The 14,836-nt window shown below is 40.1% G+C and overlaps 1 protein-coding gene across 2 annotated transcripts in view; it reads right to left on the reverse strand.

The window, feature by feature from the left end:
* Window positions 1–10,982: 10,982 nt before the first annotated feature.
* The window catches only part of ALX1 (ALX homeobox 1), a 39,308-nt gene continuing 35,454 nt past the window's right edge, over window positions 10,983–14,836 (reverse strand). For both annotated transcript variants that reach the window (XM_042470678.1, XM_042470677.1), the window contains one exon: window positions 10,983–11,661. In XM_042470678.1, the coding sequence (XP_042326612.1) occupies window positions 11,341–11,661 (321 nt within the window). In that variant the 3' untranslated portion in view covers window positions 10,983–11,340. The remainder of the gene's footprint in view (window positions 11,662–14,836) is intronic.

The following is a 14,836-nucleotide window of genomic DNA, read 5'->3' on the forward strand; positions in this document are numbered from 1 at the left end:
TAGAAAGAACATAGTGGCTGAGATCTTCCATCATCAATATAATTACAGTGATGGAACTCCATCATCATGACGATGCTCCTACCCCTTGCATAAAATCCCTAACTTTGCACCTTGGCAATGCCCCAACCAAAGTGTTTCTGAGATGCTGTAGATTGGGTTGCTGGAAAATGACATTTGCAGTGCTCTTCCGTTTGTGGGGTGCATTGGCAACAGGCTGCTGGAGAGACCTGGAATCATAGAATCATAGAGTTGGAAGCAGATTTATGGGCCGTAGAGTGCAACTCCCTGCTCACTGCAGGATCTCCAGCTAAAGCATCCCCAACAGGTAGCTCTCTACCCCCTTTTTTTTTTTAAACATTGTGTAAGGGGCTGTGCAGACCGGCCATTAAGGCCGGTCTGGGGGCAGAGTCGGGGCAGGGTGTGGCATCCATATGACGGACACTTCAACTCCACCCCCATGGTGACATGATGCTGTGTGACTCTTCACATGGCATGCAGTGTGACAGCGCTCCTCTGGCACTGCATTTACACAACGCAGTGCAAAAATTGCACCTTAAAGTCACAGTGCTGCAGCTATTACGCACTTTCCAGGGTGCCAAATCATTCATGGCCGGTCTGCACAGCTGGCCATGAATTAATTAAATGAATTAATGAATTAAATGAATGAATTAAATGAATTAATGAATTTAATGAATTAATGAATTAAAAATCTGTCACAGCTGGAGGTGGCTGCAGGCCACCTCTTCAGACCCTGAGTCTTTTGATAGATAGAGCCTGGCAAAACATCCCAAATTCCCTGGCAAATTTTGGGGGCTTTAATTCTAAAAAGTAGTGTAATTTTCCCAGGCTTTGAGTTCTGGTGATTCTGATGAAACACAAAGTAGCTGTAAGAACCCTGTAAAACTTGCCCAGCCTTGCTATTGAGTTTGATGAGGCTTACGCCTAAATTAAGTATATATAGGGTTTCAGTCAAAGGACTTTATCACACTGGGGAATCAGGGGTTTAAAGAGGCAGAATAAGTCCTCTTTAATTGTGATGTGTGCAAAAATCTTTCCTGCAATCACACAAATGTCCTGGGAAAATGCCTTTTCAAAATTTCCCCCGATTTCACCCCCGTGTGATAACATCCTTACAAAGCTGGAACTCCTAGCTCTAATTACCTTGAATGAAAACCTATTGAACTCAAACAGATGTACTTCCATGCAAACCTGCATAAGATTTTCCTGTAAGAGCCTGATCCTGCCAGTTACAAGACAGGGATTTGCTTCTTCATGCGTAAATACTCTGTTAAGTTTTCCCATCCTTGCTACTGAGTGAACAGATGAATCATATACAGTGAACAGAGGAGTATGGCAAGTGCTTTCACATTAAAAAAAAAACAGTATGGTTAGAAAGAGTTCATTTATTCATATTTTTTCTATCCACCAAGGAAAGGACTAGAACTGATGAGCTGAAGCCACAGAAGTGGAGATAAACTCTAAATCCTGGTTTGGAAAAGGCTATTACAGTAAAATCTATATAAGCAGCTTGATCCTGGAATTATCCACTATTGTTCTGAACTCTGTGTCTATAGAAACTTTTTTTTAAAAAAAATAGGTCTGCAGAAAGAGGTGTGCACAATTTATGTGTTTCACTGTACTACTATCCTTGATGGGTACCCTGCAAGCCTTAATATTTCCAAGGGACAGAAAAAGGGGAAAGACTTTTTGTTTTCTTTTTGTACCTGATAGAAACAGATGTGCACTGTATAAAGTGGGTTGTATTCTATTAGCAGTCATCTTCTACCATATGGCCAACAAATGTTTAGTGCACTTCTATCTGGAAAAAAAAATTGACAATGTGTGCTATAGCTAAGACTCTTTATACATCTGCAGTGGCTGTGTATGGCAGGCAAATTGAAACATAACCATGGAAATATTTATTTATTTATTTATTTATTTATTTATTTATTACCCACCTCTCCCTGTGTTGGATCAAGGCGGGTATATAAAAAGAGACAAACAGGGCAAAAAGACGCTATCTGCATATGGAATTGACCTCTCAGAACTTCTTCAGACTTCCAATAGTTCCAATAATTCTCTTTTTCACACCTTGTAGCAGTTGTTCTTGTTCCCACACTCAGTGAGGGCTCATTCATTTCCCAGGTTTTTGTCCTTTTCTTTGGTGGAAGTTTTTTTGTGGAAGTATGATGTGGGCAGGATTTCCTCCCCTTCCAGGAACTATAATGGGGAAAAGAATGTTCCCTTGATAGTGATCACATCCCCATTCATAACTTCATGTTTGTGGGGCCACCCAATATTACAGTAGGTACCAAGACAATCGAGTCAAATGTAAGCATTACATATTGCAAAATCCACAAAAAGTCCTAGGAACAGGAAAATATCTCTTCGACCCCTAGGTTTAAAACATCCCACTTAGTCCTTCAACCTTCCCACAATGAGTCCTTTCTCACATTATAATAAGATTAAAATAGCATTGTTTTCAAAAGTGCTATGGAATGAGAACTACTCTTTCCCTATCACACCTGGGGTGTTATAGCATTATATAGCATTCTTAGTGAGAGAAGCTCCCAAAGAGGGCTGGAAAAGCAGGCAGGAGAACAGCAAGCAAAGTTTTGGCTTCTCTGAGAAGCCCCAGTTGGTGTGGGGAGCAGTAATTTGACAAAGGATATTTTCTATAAAGTAAAAAAGTTTAAAAGTTTAGGAAACCACTGCACCCTCTCCTAGTTTGTCTCTTCTTCATTTCTAGCTTTTGATATCTTGAGCACACCCTGATTTTTTCTGGACCTCACATGTCCCAGTTATCATCCGTGAAATATTGGAGGATATGGGATTTAGTTCCTAAAAGAAGGCACCTGAACTTTGCATTATAGTCCTTCCATGGTTGAAGTAGAAAGAGCAGAGAAAACTGGATTGTAGGAAAGAGCCTCCAATTGCATGACAGATCAAATTGAAATTCCCATTCCTTATCTTGGCCATTGGAGGTGGACAGATGTTCCATTACTGACAGAATGCCCACTGACCAGAAATGACCACTCCAAATCGCCATACAACCATGATTGAATTTTTGCACTGGAAATCATAGCACAACAGATGCAGGAAAGAGGCCCACTAACAGATTTTCCATGTTATTAAAAAGATGCACATTTCAGATGGGAGAAAAACAGAACAATAACATAATCATGTGGCAAACCCTTCCAGAGGTACAGTTATCCTTATTTGATTGTGTATTGCTACCTGGTGCAATAAAGCCCCCAAGAATTCATGGGGAATAGACTGAAACAGGACTGGCATCATTTGATTTTTTTTAAAAAAAAATCCTAATCAATACAAGTGCAACTTCCAAGGCTTTTCATCAGTCTGCATATATCCTTACAAGGTTAAATAAGCATCAGTTTTGATGAGTCCAGTTCACTAATTTGTGGACTGGCCTTCTCTACCCGATATTGAGTCATTCAGCCACTCTAAAATTGTGCTTCTTTTCTCATGGCTGTTTTAGACTATAGAAGCAAACAGAAGTTAACTCTTCAATCTAATGGCTCCAAACTGACTTGGATTATCTGGTTCTTCATTCATCATGGGACTTGCTAGTGCAAAAGACTCTCATTCATTCAGTGATAAAACCATGCACAAAGCCATGACAAGTTTTGTGCAGTGTCTGCATCTCCTCAGACCTCTGCTCCAACAAGCTCATGAATACCTACTTGTCTGAAGTGCATTGCAACCCTCCTGCGGTATGTAATGAGGATAATTTCCACTGTAAATGCAGGGAGGAAGTTTAATTTAAACCTGGTACTTCTAATTAGTTATAAATGGCAGGAAATTTGCTTCCACACTCTCTTTCTTATATTATGATGTCCTTTTAAACATAAAGGTTGAGTAGTTGTAATCTCTCCACTATTGCTTCCCAATAGTTTTTAAAAAAATTAAAAATGCCTTCTATAAGAGCAAATCCCCTGGTATGACTAGAAGAATTTCTGGAATTACAATAATATAGGTAAATGAATAGGAACTCATGACTGCTAAGTACAGCATAAGCTGGTTTCCCACAAATGATCAAAGCTTGGAAATTACTTGTGGGGCTACAATACCCATAATCCACAATTTGGCATGGCCACTGACCCTATTGCCCAGGGATTCTGGGTGCTGTGGTTCAAAGGCATTACTTTTTCAAGTTTTCATGATACCACCCTAATAAAATTTATCTGGAAATTGATTTGGTATGCTCCACATGCTACACCTTTGAACATGATTATGTAGAAACTTTCCAAAAGATTAAAAACACATTTTGCAATAAGAAACAATTTTGTTTTTTCAACAGTAAAAAGCTGGTTTATCCCTCCTCTCACTTTTAATTTTTCTCTATGAGGCACAAGGATCCCCGAAGGACTAAATTTTATATAGACTAATACAAACATTTTTTTTCACTGACTCGCCCAATCCCTAGCACTATTTTAATGTGCCAACGGCTTCACAGGGATGATCTTTTTCATCAGGACTTCAAAGTGATGCTGTCTTGATTCAGTCTTCAAATTTTACAGTTTTTAAAACAAGGTATTTTACAAGCTGCTAATCCTGAGGGTCCTTTCCTATTCTTTCTGCCTCTCACCCACATTCTGTTTTCTCCAAGCTGACTGTGAACACATTTTTGGCAAGAAAAGAGATGATAATTAGTAAATAATTTGAAACGGCATTTCTGTGTTGGCTTTAAAGTTACACACAGAGATAAAATTCCTTCCTTTCTAGGCAAATAATACGTTCTAAAATCATTCTAAAAACCTTTTTCAACAGATAGGTCATTTAAAAGAAAAGAAAGTTATTTTCAGGGAGTAGTGTGGTGTAGTGGTTTGAGGGTTGGACTATGACTCTGGAGAAAGGGTTCAAATTCCAGCTTGTTCATGTAAACCCACTGGGTGACCCTGACCTAGTCAGCCTCAGAGGATGGCCATGGCAAACCCCCTGTGAAGAAACTTGCCAAGAAAACCCCATGAGAGGTTTGCCTTAGGGTCGCCATAAGTCATAAATGACTTGAAGGCACACAACATTTTAAATGAGAAGAACTCAATTAGAAACTTTGGGGAAGGAGGTTGAAGTAGGACCTCCATACATAGGCAAATTTGAGATAGCCAGCTGGTCCAAATCATGGCAGGTATTAAACCCAGAATTATCATTTATAACTCAGTCTTCTTGCACAGCTCCTTGTGCATCAGAGGAATTTTTAAAGACTGAGAATATGCTACATTAAGAGAAGTACAAGCTTTTTTCTTGTACTCCTCAGAAATTATTCATGTACTTTGAGAAACAAGAACAAATCAAAACTTGGGTAATTTTTCTGAGCCAATCAAAGGGCTTGGAAGAATTATCCAACTTGCTCAGTCACCCTCCCTTACCCCAAAGCTGCTGCCATCATTCTGCAATACACTCCTCCCAGCTACTTCTTTCCCTTATCTCAATCTGTAGAAACAGCAGCAGAACAGCACACCAAAGGGAAAGAAAGGAGTTTCTTCTCCTACACTCTGAAGCATGGGGTAGCAGTGTGTCAGGGTCTATGGAAGATGTAATCCCCCCTCCAAGAGCTCAGGAAAGTTTCTATTTTTTTATTTATAAAGAAAGAAAGAAAGAAAGAAAGAAAGAAAGAAAGAAAGAAAGAAAACCCAAACAGTAGAAAACATAAAGCTTTAAAAGTTGGCCTCTTGTTTCTCATTTGTTTTCCAAACCTGTCTCAAGAGAACTTCACAAGCATCTCAGAAATCAATGTGGTCTGTAACTCTCATGCCAAAGAAACAAAGTGAACTGGCTGAACCAGGGGTTTAATGTACTTCCCATCTTTATTACTCTAATGCTATAATCTTATGTTCAGCCTCTGAAACCTAAAGTATTGTACTACCTAGGAAAAAGACAAGATCTCTATGCCCCATTCCACACACAGAAAGTGGAATGACAGTAATGTTTTGCTTCAGCACTGTGGAGATCACCAGCCTCATAGCTCCAGACCAGTTGCAGGACAGGAAAAAGCTCTGTTGTCCAACAGAGGACTATAGCTGGAGTGTTCCTACTACTCCCCTCACACACACCTCCAGCATCTGCTCTCATGAGGCAATTGCCTCAGTCTAATAGCAGAATTAGCCCCCTCTCTGCAAGCCAATGCACAGTAAGATGTGATGGTAACAACTGCTATCAAAGTAATGTCCTCTTGTCTTGGGGTTCTGACATGAGATTAATTGCATGATTGTTGGCAACTAACAAAAAATGGCATACAACCCAAGATTGCAAAACAATGGGGAAAAAACTGAAGAGAGAAAGGACATGACTTGGTATATGTCTGCTGTACAACACAAAAACATTTTGCTCAGTAAAAAGCAAGCCATATTTACACAGCTCTGTGTGCTTACAGGGACGTAGCCAAAGGGGGGGGGGGGGTTCTTGGGGTCCGGACACCCCCCTTCCGTTAGATAAAATGAATGGTGTGTGCTGATGCACCGCTGCACCCAAGCCCCATTATAATGGTGGCACTTAGTCTGGACCCCCCCTTCCCAAAATCCTGGCTACATCCCTGGTGCTTAGCATTTGCATTCGAAACTATCTAAGTAACTAGTAGTAACTGAGGCCTCATCTGCACTGCAGAAATAAATACATAATAAATACATACAATTAATTCAAACAATTATAAAGTAAGCCTTAATCAGTTCTCTTTATGACTGTATCACTTTCTTGCTCTTGAGATGGAGTCTTGTCATAAATTGCTGGATAATTTTTGGAGCCTAATCACAAAAGATCAATAGGCAGTACCTACAATCTATAAAACAGGTTTCAAGTCAAATTCCATGCAAAATGGAACAAACTGGCAATTTTGTGAAACAAAGCTGAACTTTGATTATTGGTGCTGAACTTGTGTGAAAATGGCAAAGATGCCAAGTTGTTGAAATATCAGTTTTGGTTAAAATTGGTTCATAAGTGTGCATTCCAGAGCAAAAAACAAACAACAAACCACAAATATGCATAGTACCTTTTCAGGTGGAAATTGATGGGATAGTCCCAAACCTTGCTATGGTCTTTGCTTTGGTTCCATTAGACAGCCAGCCATATTTGGTAACTCTGTCATCATGTATGTGAATTTATTTAACATAACAGTTAAACAACACTTTGAACTGTAAAATAATTATGAGCTGATGCCATTAATCAGAGCTATAGATTCATTTTTAACAGTCATTGTGCCTTTTCAGTATCATGTATAGCAACTCTCTTGGCACTACATTAACATGAATTGGTGGTAAGAGCAGCATTAGGAGCAAAGTGACAGCTTATATTTTATTTGGTATCTTTCTGCTCTTGTCCCATTACTGCTCTGCCATTCAGGCTTTCTCAGAAGAGAATGTCCCCCTCTTCCTGTTTCATGTTCAGCAGTTGTGAGAAAATGTCCTACTCAGACCCAATCTCAAGTCTTCCTTTATTTCAATTAAGCTGAGTTTGCCTTTATGAACTTGGGAGCATGACTGCCTCTTTCAAAGAGGCTAACATTTTGCTCATCTGAAGGAGCCTGGAATGTGACAGGGGAAAGGGAGGAGAAGTAAATCAAAGCAGATAGCAATTCACCAGATGTAAAATATTTTTCTTCATCCCCCTCCCCCTATTCCCCTCATCCCTAACACATACATACTTCTTTTTCCTACCAGAAATTTCAGAATGTTTGCTGACATTTTAATTCCTTTATGTAGCAGGGGTACTGACATGCCATGTATGCACATAAGGTTTTCTCTTGCTCAGTGGGAGTTTTGCCTTGAATCCTTGCAGGGATCAACTGAACTTCACACACACAGACACACACACCAGTCAGTTTGAAATTTCAACTCAATTTGAACTTCAGTAGATGTTATTCATACTTTGCAAAATGTATACCAGTGTACTTGCAGGCTAGATTTGATAGTATTGTCTGTATTGTGTCTTAGGACACAAATTAAGACTGTGGCCCTATCCTCATTTACATGGGAGTAAACTCCTTCAAAATCAATAGAATATAATTTTTAGTGGATTGCCCTAGAACTGAGATGCTCAAAATATCCTTTATATTTAAGAATCATTCCATAAAATACCTTTCACAGCACTGAATCACTCTCAGACTCAGACTCTGTGGTCAATGATGGTTTAGATCCAGGAATGAAATGTACAGAGTTCCACTAAGCTAGAGTGGGAGAACTTTTGGACCTCCAGATACATGAGAGTATAACTCCCACAACCCCTAAGTATTACCTATGTTGACTGGGACCTTTGGGACTTGAACCCTAAAACATCTGGATTTCTCAACCCTGCACTAAGAAATATTCCCCTTTATGGAAAAGGGGGCAATGCTTTCACCTGATTCTATCTTTTCCCTGCAGACTTCATCACCCTCCAAGACTCATTTCCAGAAACTCATGAGAAGTGGAGTTAGAGGCTGAAGGGAGCCAAAGGCATCTCCAAATGTTTCCCCTATCCCTTCCATAAATACAAGCCTCTACAGCTCCAGGTTCCATCTGATCTTGGATGCTAAGAAGGATGCTAAAGCTTGGATGGGAGACCACCAATGAATACCGGGTGCTGTGGGCTATTTTTCAAAGAAAAAACTGGCAAATTACATCTGATTATTCTTTGCATACAAAAATTAATGGGGTCACCATAAGACATACAAGATTTGAAATATAACATAAAGTAACTAAAGAACATACAGAGAGTAACTACTAATTATATAATGAACAAAAATTAAACAATCAAAGAGAAACTAACAATTATATAATCATATACAGAACGTAACTGACAATGTTGTGCAAAACATTACTGACAAATAGTGCTTACAATACCAGTACCTGTTTGGATTGCTAAGGTTCTGAATAGAGGTCCATGGAAAGAACTGTCTGTATCACAAAAACTTCAAGTCTTGTCTCCTGAAATAAACACTACTCCACTTCAAGCTGTAGTAGTAACATAATCACCAAACCAACTTCACAGACAGGCTTCTTTTGGAAGGTGATGCATAGCTGATTTTTTTTTCATTGACTTTGTTATGTATAGCTTGCTTTTCAAGACCCTCCTGTAGGTGTGTGTGTGTGTGTGTGTGTGTGTGTGTGTGTGTGTGTGTGTGTGAACAGGTGACTCAAAGGCACTCCACACACACTCTCACAAACCTAATGGAAAGCTTGTTCTTTTTCCTGCTTCTATAGAGCCTAAATATTGGAAGCTAAGCAGTACCTGGTTAGTACTTGGATGGAGACTGCCAAAGAATGCTGGGTGTTGTAGGCCATATTTCTGAGGAAGAAACTGGCAAAACTACCTCTTAGTATTCTTTGCCTAGAAAAAAAATTCAGGCAGTCCCCACAAGTCAACAGGTGGCTCAAAAGATACACACACACACACACACACACACACACACACACACACACACACTTGAATAAAAAAACACAATTTATGTACATAATGGCAATATTCCTAAAGTTATATGCATAAAACCAAGCAAGAAACAACTCATCCTAAACTAAACTCTCTGTGTGTGTGTTAGAGAGAAAGAGAGAAAGAGAGAGAGAGAGAGAAATAAAAATAGTGTATGAATGTAGAATTCAAATACATTCCTGCTTAGTGTCTGTCATCAAGACTGGACACAAATTTGATGTGCTTCTGGGAAAACTCCAAGATTTGGTTAAATTTCCAAACTATGCATGTTCCCAAGCTGTTTTATCAGCTTTTGAGGGCTACTTTATATATTAAGCTGTAAAAAGCCCATATTCAACACTGAGCATCTTACAGCCAACCAAAAAAATCATGGCCAATCCCTGGGTCCATGCAAGTAGATCTTTATTCACTAGTATCTGTTTGTCATATTTGTCCATTACATTCTCAATATCTAAATAGGTGTGGGGAAATGTTGGCCTTCCAAATGTTTGGGACATCACTGCCCAGAAATTCCATAAAACATGGTCAAGAGGACAATGGGAACTGAAGTCTAAAACATCTGGATGGCCAAAGGTTTCATGTTGGTGTTATCCATAGCAAATAGTGTTTTTCCACATACACAAAACTGTATTTCTCTGGTGAATAATTCCTACATAGAGTAACAGTGTGAAAGATTCAAATGCCAAGAGAAAATTGTGCAAAATTCTCACTAGCCTCTTACTGTTTCCAATTTGGTTTTCCAATTTGGGCAGGCTGTTCTTTGACCTGCAAATGAAAAATTATGAACTTTCTCTCTACCACTAGTGTAACATAACCATGTATGTATATTCGCACAGGATTTTCTACAAAGAATTCCATGCAAGCCTAACTACATGTCTCAATTAGACTTAGAAATCTTACTTTTTAGACTATAACTCCCAGAATCCCCCAGGCAGCATGTTCATTGACCATACTGAGTGAAAGATGGTGGAAGTTGTACCAAAAAAGTTATCATTTTCAAGTGATGTGTAATGGCATGAAAAGTTCTTCATCTATGCAGCAAAAGTAGACCTCCTTAAAGCAAAGAAGAATTGCTAGCACTCAAACTACAGCCATTTACAGCTGAGTGTTATTAGTCTATCTAAAACACAAAGCAAAAGAGCAAACTTAAAGCAGCAATGAGGAACTGGTCCAAAGATGCTTTAGTACTGTGCTGTAGGCCAAGGTCAAACACCAAATGGTCTTTCTCTCAGATCCAGGAAGCTTTGGACAGCACACCATTAAATAAATAGGTTCTGAAAAGGTTAAAATTCCAGAAACTCCCATCATATCTGTTGGGACAAAATGTTAAGAACAGAGTATTAGCAAATCATTACACGCATGGCCTTTTGGGAAAACCTCCCGGCCCATCTGATGCCAGGTCTTCCAGCATCTCCCATTTATTAACTGGTGGAATGCTGTATTTCATTCACCGCACAGAGCTTACTAAAAGGTTTCCCTTTACAGCATTGACATAACAAATGCATTTTCCTCTGTAGACTTCCTGTTTTATAGAGAATAAGGAATTTTTCTTGTACCCCACACTGACATCAAGCAATATATAGCAGATGTACTACTTTTACAGGTTTATTCTTTTTGCAGGTTTTACAATCATATTTCATCAACCAGTACAATAAAACATAATTTGGCTATTTGTTTAAGAGGGCTTCTGGAACTTGGCGCATGGTGGCTGTATTTAATCCTCAAACATGCTTATGCTTAAACGTTATTGTTAAATAGCATATTAGGTATTTGCTTAAGCAGGCTCCACTGTACATCTTGATCACTAGCAAGTCTTCACACAGCAGCTTATTGTTGGGTCCTTTAAGTATGGGAAATAAAAATTGGGAGACAGAGGCATCTGGGTTGCCTGACATTGAAAAAGAAAGAGATTCTGTTACATTACATGGCCCAGGAGATATTAGCAGTATGTTCTTTGGCTTTCATTCGTAGAACCGCAATGCTGGAAGACCTCCGTTCAAATTCTGGTTTGGTTTCAAATGCGTGTCCATTGGTCGTTCCAGAAAGTAGAGAGTCAGTGAAAAAATTATTCAGTGGAACATGGCTGAATTGGCTCTGATGGTTTGAAAAGCCTGAGTACCCAGAATCTGTCCGAGGCGAATGGGAATAAGGGGTCATACAAGAAGAACTGTCACGTGGAAGCATGCACGAAGTCACCACAGAACTGCTACCTGCATTTCCTGCCCATAAGTTATTCTGGATCTGGAACACAGAAAACAAAGAGAGTTAAATTCACACTTAGTAAAATGTCCCACTGTGGTCTTAAGCAGAGCAGTGGAGGACAGAGGGTCTTGGAGATGTCTCATCCAGAGGGTCGCCATAAGCTGAGATTGACTCAAAAGCAGATAACAACAACAAATGCTTCCATTTGCATTTGTGTTTGCCATTCACAGACATGCCTTCTATGCTTCCAAGAAATTGATATCACTACTGTGTGAAAGACAAGCTTTATGTAAGCAAAAAACCTCAGTGTCTGCCTCATTAAGAACATCATGTTCTATCATCATAAAATGTTGAGACTCAAAACTGGGCAGTTTTCCAGTGAAAGCGTTGGGCAGTTTTCAGCATGTCAGCAGTAACACAGCTTTTCAGCTTCAGTTAGTGAGAGTCCAAATTCATGTAAGTTGGATTGCCATCTCTTTCATAATGAACCCTTTTTACTTAAAGGGGGGCTGAACTGGGGGCAACTGGGTTTCCCTTACTACTAATAATAATAACAATAATTTTTATTTCTATCTTCCTGCCTCTCCCAATGGATCGAAGTGGGATCACAGCAAGGTTAAAATTACAATTACAGTACTGCAGCATTAGTTACTGCACCATTAAAACCACAGTTAAAAAATAAAAGCAGAAAAGCAGAAAAGCAGAAAAGCATAAAAATCTAAAAACATTAACATCAATCAATCACAGGGTCAGCTGGTCTTGTTCCATACTAGTGATCTTCATAGGAGGTCAGGAGGATAAGCGTGGTGGAAGAGCTCTGTCTTTACCACCTTCTTAAAGATTTCTAAGGATGTAACAAGGCAGGTCTCCTCTGGGAGTCCATTCCAAAGTCTAGGGGCAGCTATGCTGAATGCCTTTAGGGAAGTAGAAACATGTTTGGATGCTGGTATTTCCAACAAGTTCTTCCCACTTGTTCTAAGAGTGTGGGGCAGATTGTATAGGGAGATGTGTTCCCGTAAGTAACCCGGACCCAAGCCATGTAGAGCTTTAAAGGTAATGACCAACACCTTGTATTGTGCCCGGAAGCTAATTGGGAGCCCATGTAGATCTTTCAAAATAGGTGTTATATGGTCAAGTCTCGAAGAACTAGTGACCAACCTGGCTGCCGCATTTTGCACTAATTGAAGCTTCCGAACTTGATACAAGGGTAGACCCATGTAGAGCACATTGCAGAAGTCGAGATGAGAGATTACCAGAGCATGCACTACAGCTTCAAGTTCCTTTCAGTCGAGGTAGAGTCGCAGTTGGCATATCAACCGAAGTTGGTACCAAGCACTTCTGGCCATCACATCCACTTGAGATGACAAACGTAGAGACGGATCCAGAACTGTGAACTTCATCCTTCAGGGGAAGTGTGACCCCATCAAGGAGAGATGGACAAATTTCCCTCTCCAGACCTAGATACCAATAACCTAGGCTGGATCCAATAACTCAAATTGTGGGGATTATTGCATGGCCTCCGGTGCATGATATACCTCTTCCAAATTTGGCTCAAATTCAGAAGTTAGGCTGATTTTATCACATGTCCTTTGCTGTCAAAACAGCTTCCCATTGCCTCCAGGACTGGATTTGGGCCCCGTAAGTCACTTTGGCAGCCATTTTTTCCAAATTGGAAGCTTCCGAATTGGAAAAAAATGGCATCAAAGCAATTTATGGGGCCCAGATTCAGTCCTGAAGGCAACAGGAAGCTGTTTTGACAGAAAAGGCCATGTGATAAAATCAGCCTAACTTCCGAATTTGAGCCAAATTCGGATGAGGTAAATCGGGCAGTGGAGGAGGTGCAATCATCTCCTGTATTTTCATTACTCCTCCATTTCTAAATGTATGGTGAGTTAGGAGTTCACACATCACTCACTATGCAGGAAAGAGGAGTCTCACTTTTGAACCTCCTTTTGTTTCCAGTAGTGATTGAACAGATAGATTTACAAGCATGTAGGTAAGTCCCTCTCACTATAATTTGTCCCACCATCTGGGATTCAGAAATATATGGGGTGAGATTTTAGATGAGCTACCTGGTTAGTACATAGCTATGCTAGTCTGGAATACCAGTATGCAAACATATCTTGTAGCACCTTTGAGACACACTGCCCAAAACACACTGTAGAAATAATCCTGTTTGAGACCACTTTAACTGCCCTGGCTCAATGCTAGGGAATTCTGGGTGCTGTAGTTTTGTGAGACATTTAGTCTTTTGTGTCCAAGAGCTCTGGTGGCACAATAAACTACAATTCCCAAGATTTCTTAGCATTCAGCCAGGAAAGTTAAAGCTTGTCTCAAACGTGATTATTTCTACAGTGTGTTTTGGAATTGAGTGAATTAAGTTGTAGTTTAGGAGATTCTCTCACTACACTTTTAAAGCGTTGCTATACCACTTTAATTGCTCTGGCTACTTCCTGTTGCATTCTGAAGTTTATAGTTGAGACCTAAAACCAATCTGGCTGAATATTCTAATTGCCTCTCTGTAAACTGCAAATCCCAGAATGCAACATAAGGCAGCCAGAGCAGTTAAAGTGGAATAGCGATGCTTTAAGAGTGTAGTGCGATAATTTCCTAGATTTACTTACCTGAGGAAGCAAACCTAAATCTATGAAAGCTTACGCTACAATGTTTTTCACAGAATTAGGCCCTATACAGACTGGCAGAAAGAGCTGGCCTGTGGGTGAAGTCAGGGCACAGCATCCTCATGCTGGATGCCCTAACTCCACCCCCATGGTGCCATTTTGGTGCGCACCTGTCCAGACAGTGCACACCATCATGATGCACTTCCTTGGAGCAAGCAAAAAGGAGCCACCTCTCAAAGGTGCTATGAGATCCTTTTGCATATTGATAAACCTAAGCACATAACTACTTAGTTAAGTATACTTAACTAAGTAGGATCTCCTTGGCTAGTCTCCCCACCACATCCTGCTTTACCAGGCAGCAGAAAGCAATGGAGGTGTGTTCTTATCTTCTCTTATCTCCTGTCAACTAAGACACAGAAAAACTAACATTTCCACCCCCTTCCTACCAGCAATCTCTGGTGCAACAATCAGAAGCAAGGTTCCTGCTGCAATTCCTCCTCACACCAGACAGCACTCGCGGGGGGGGGGGGGGGGATAGAAACATTCTGTTCATTGCTGTATCCCAGTGCAGAACAGACTTCTGTCACTTGCAG

The sequence above is a fragment of the Sceloporus undulatus genome, chromosome 5 (assembly GCF_019175285.1).
Source record: "Sceloporus undulatus isolate JIND9_A2432 ecotype Alabama chromosome 5, SceUnd_v1.1, whole genome shotgun sequence".
Classification (NCBI taxonomy): domain Eukaryota; kingdom Metazoa; phylum Chordata; class Lepidosauria; order Squamata; family Phrynosomatidae; genus Sceloporus; species Sceloporus undulatus.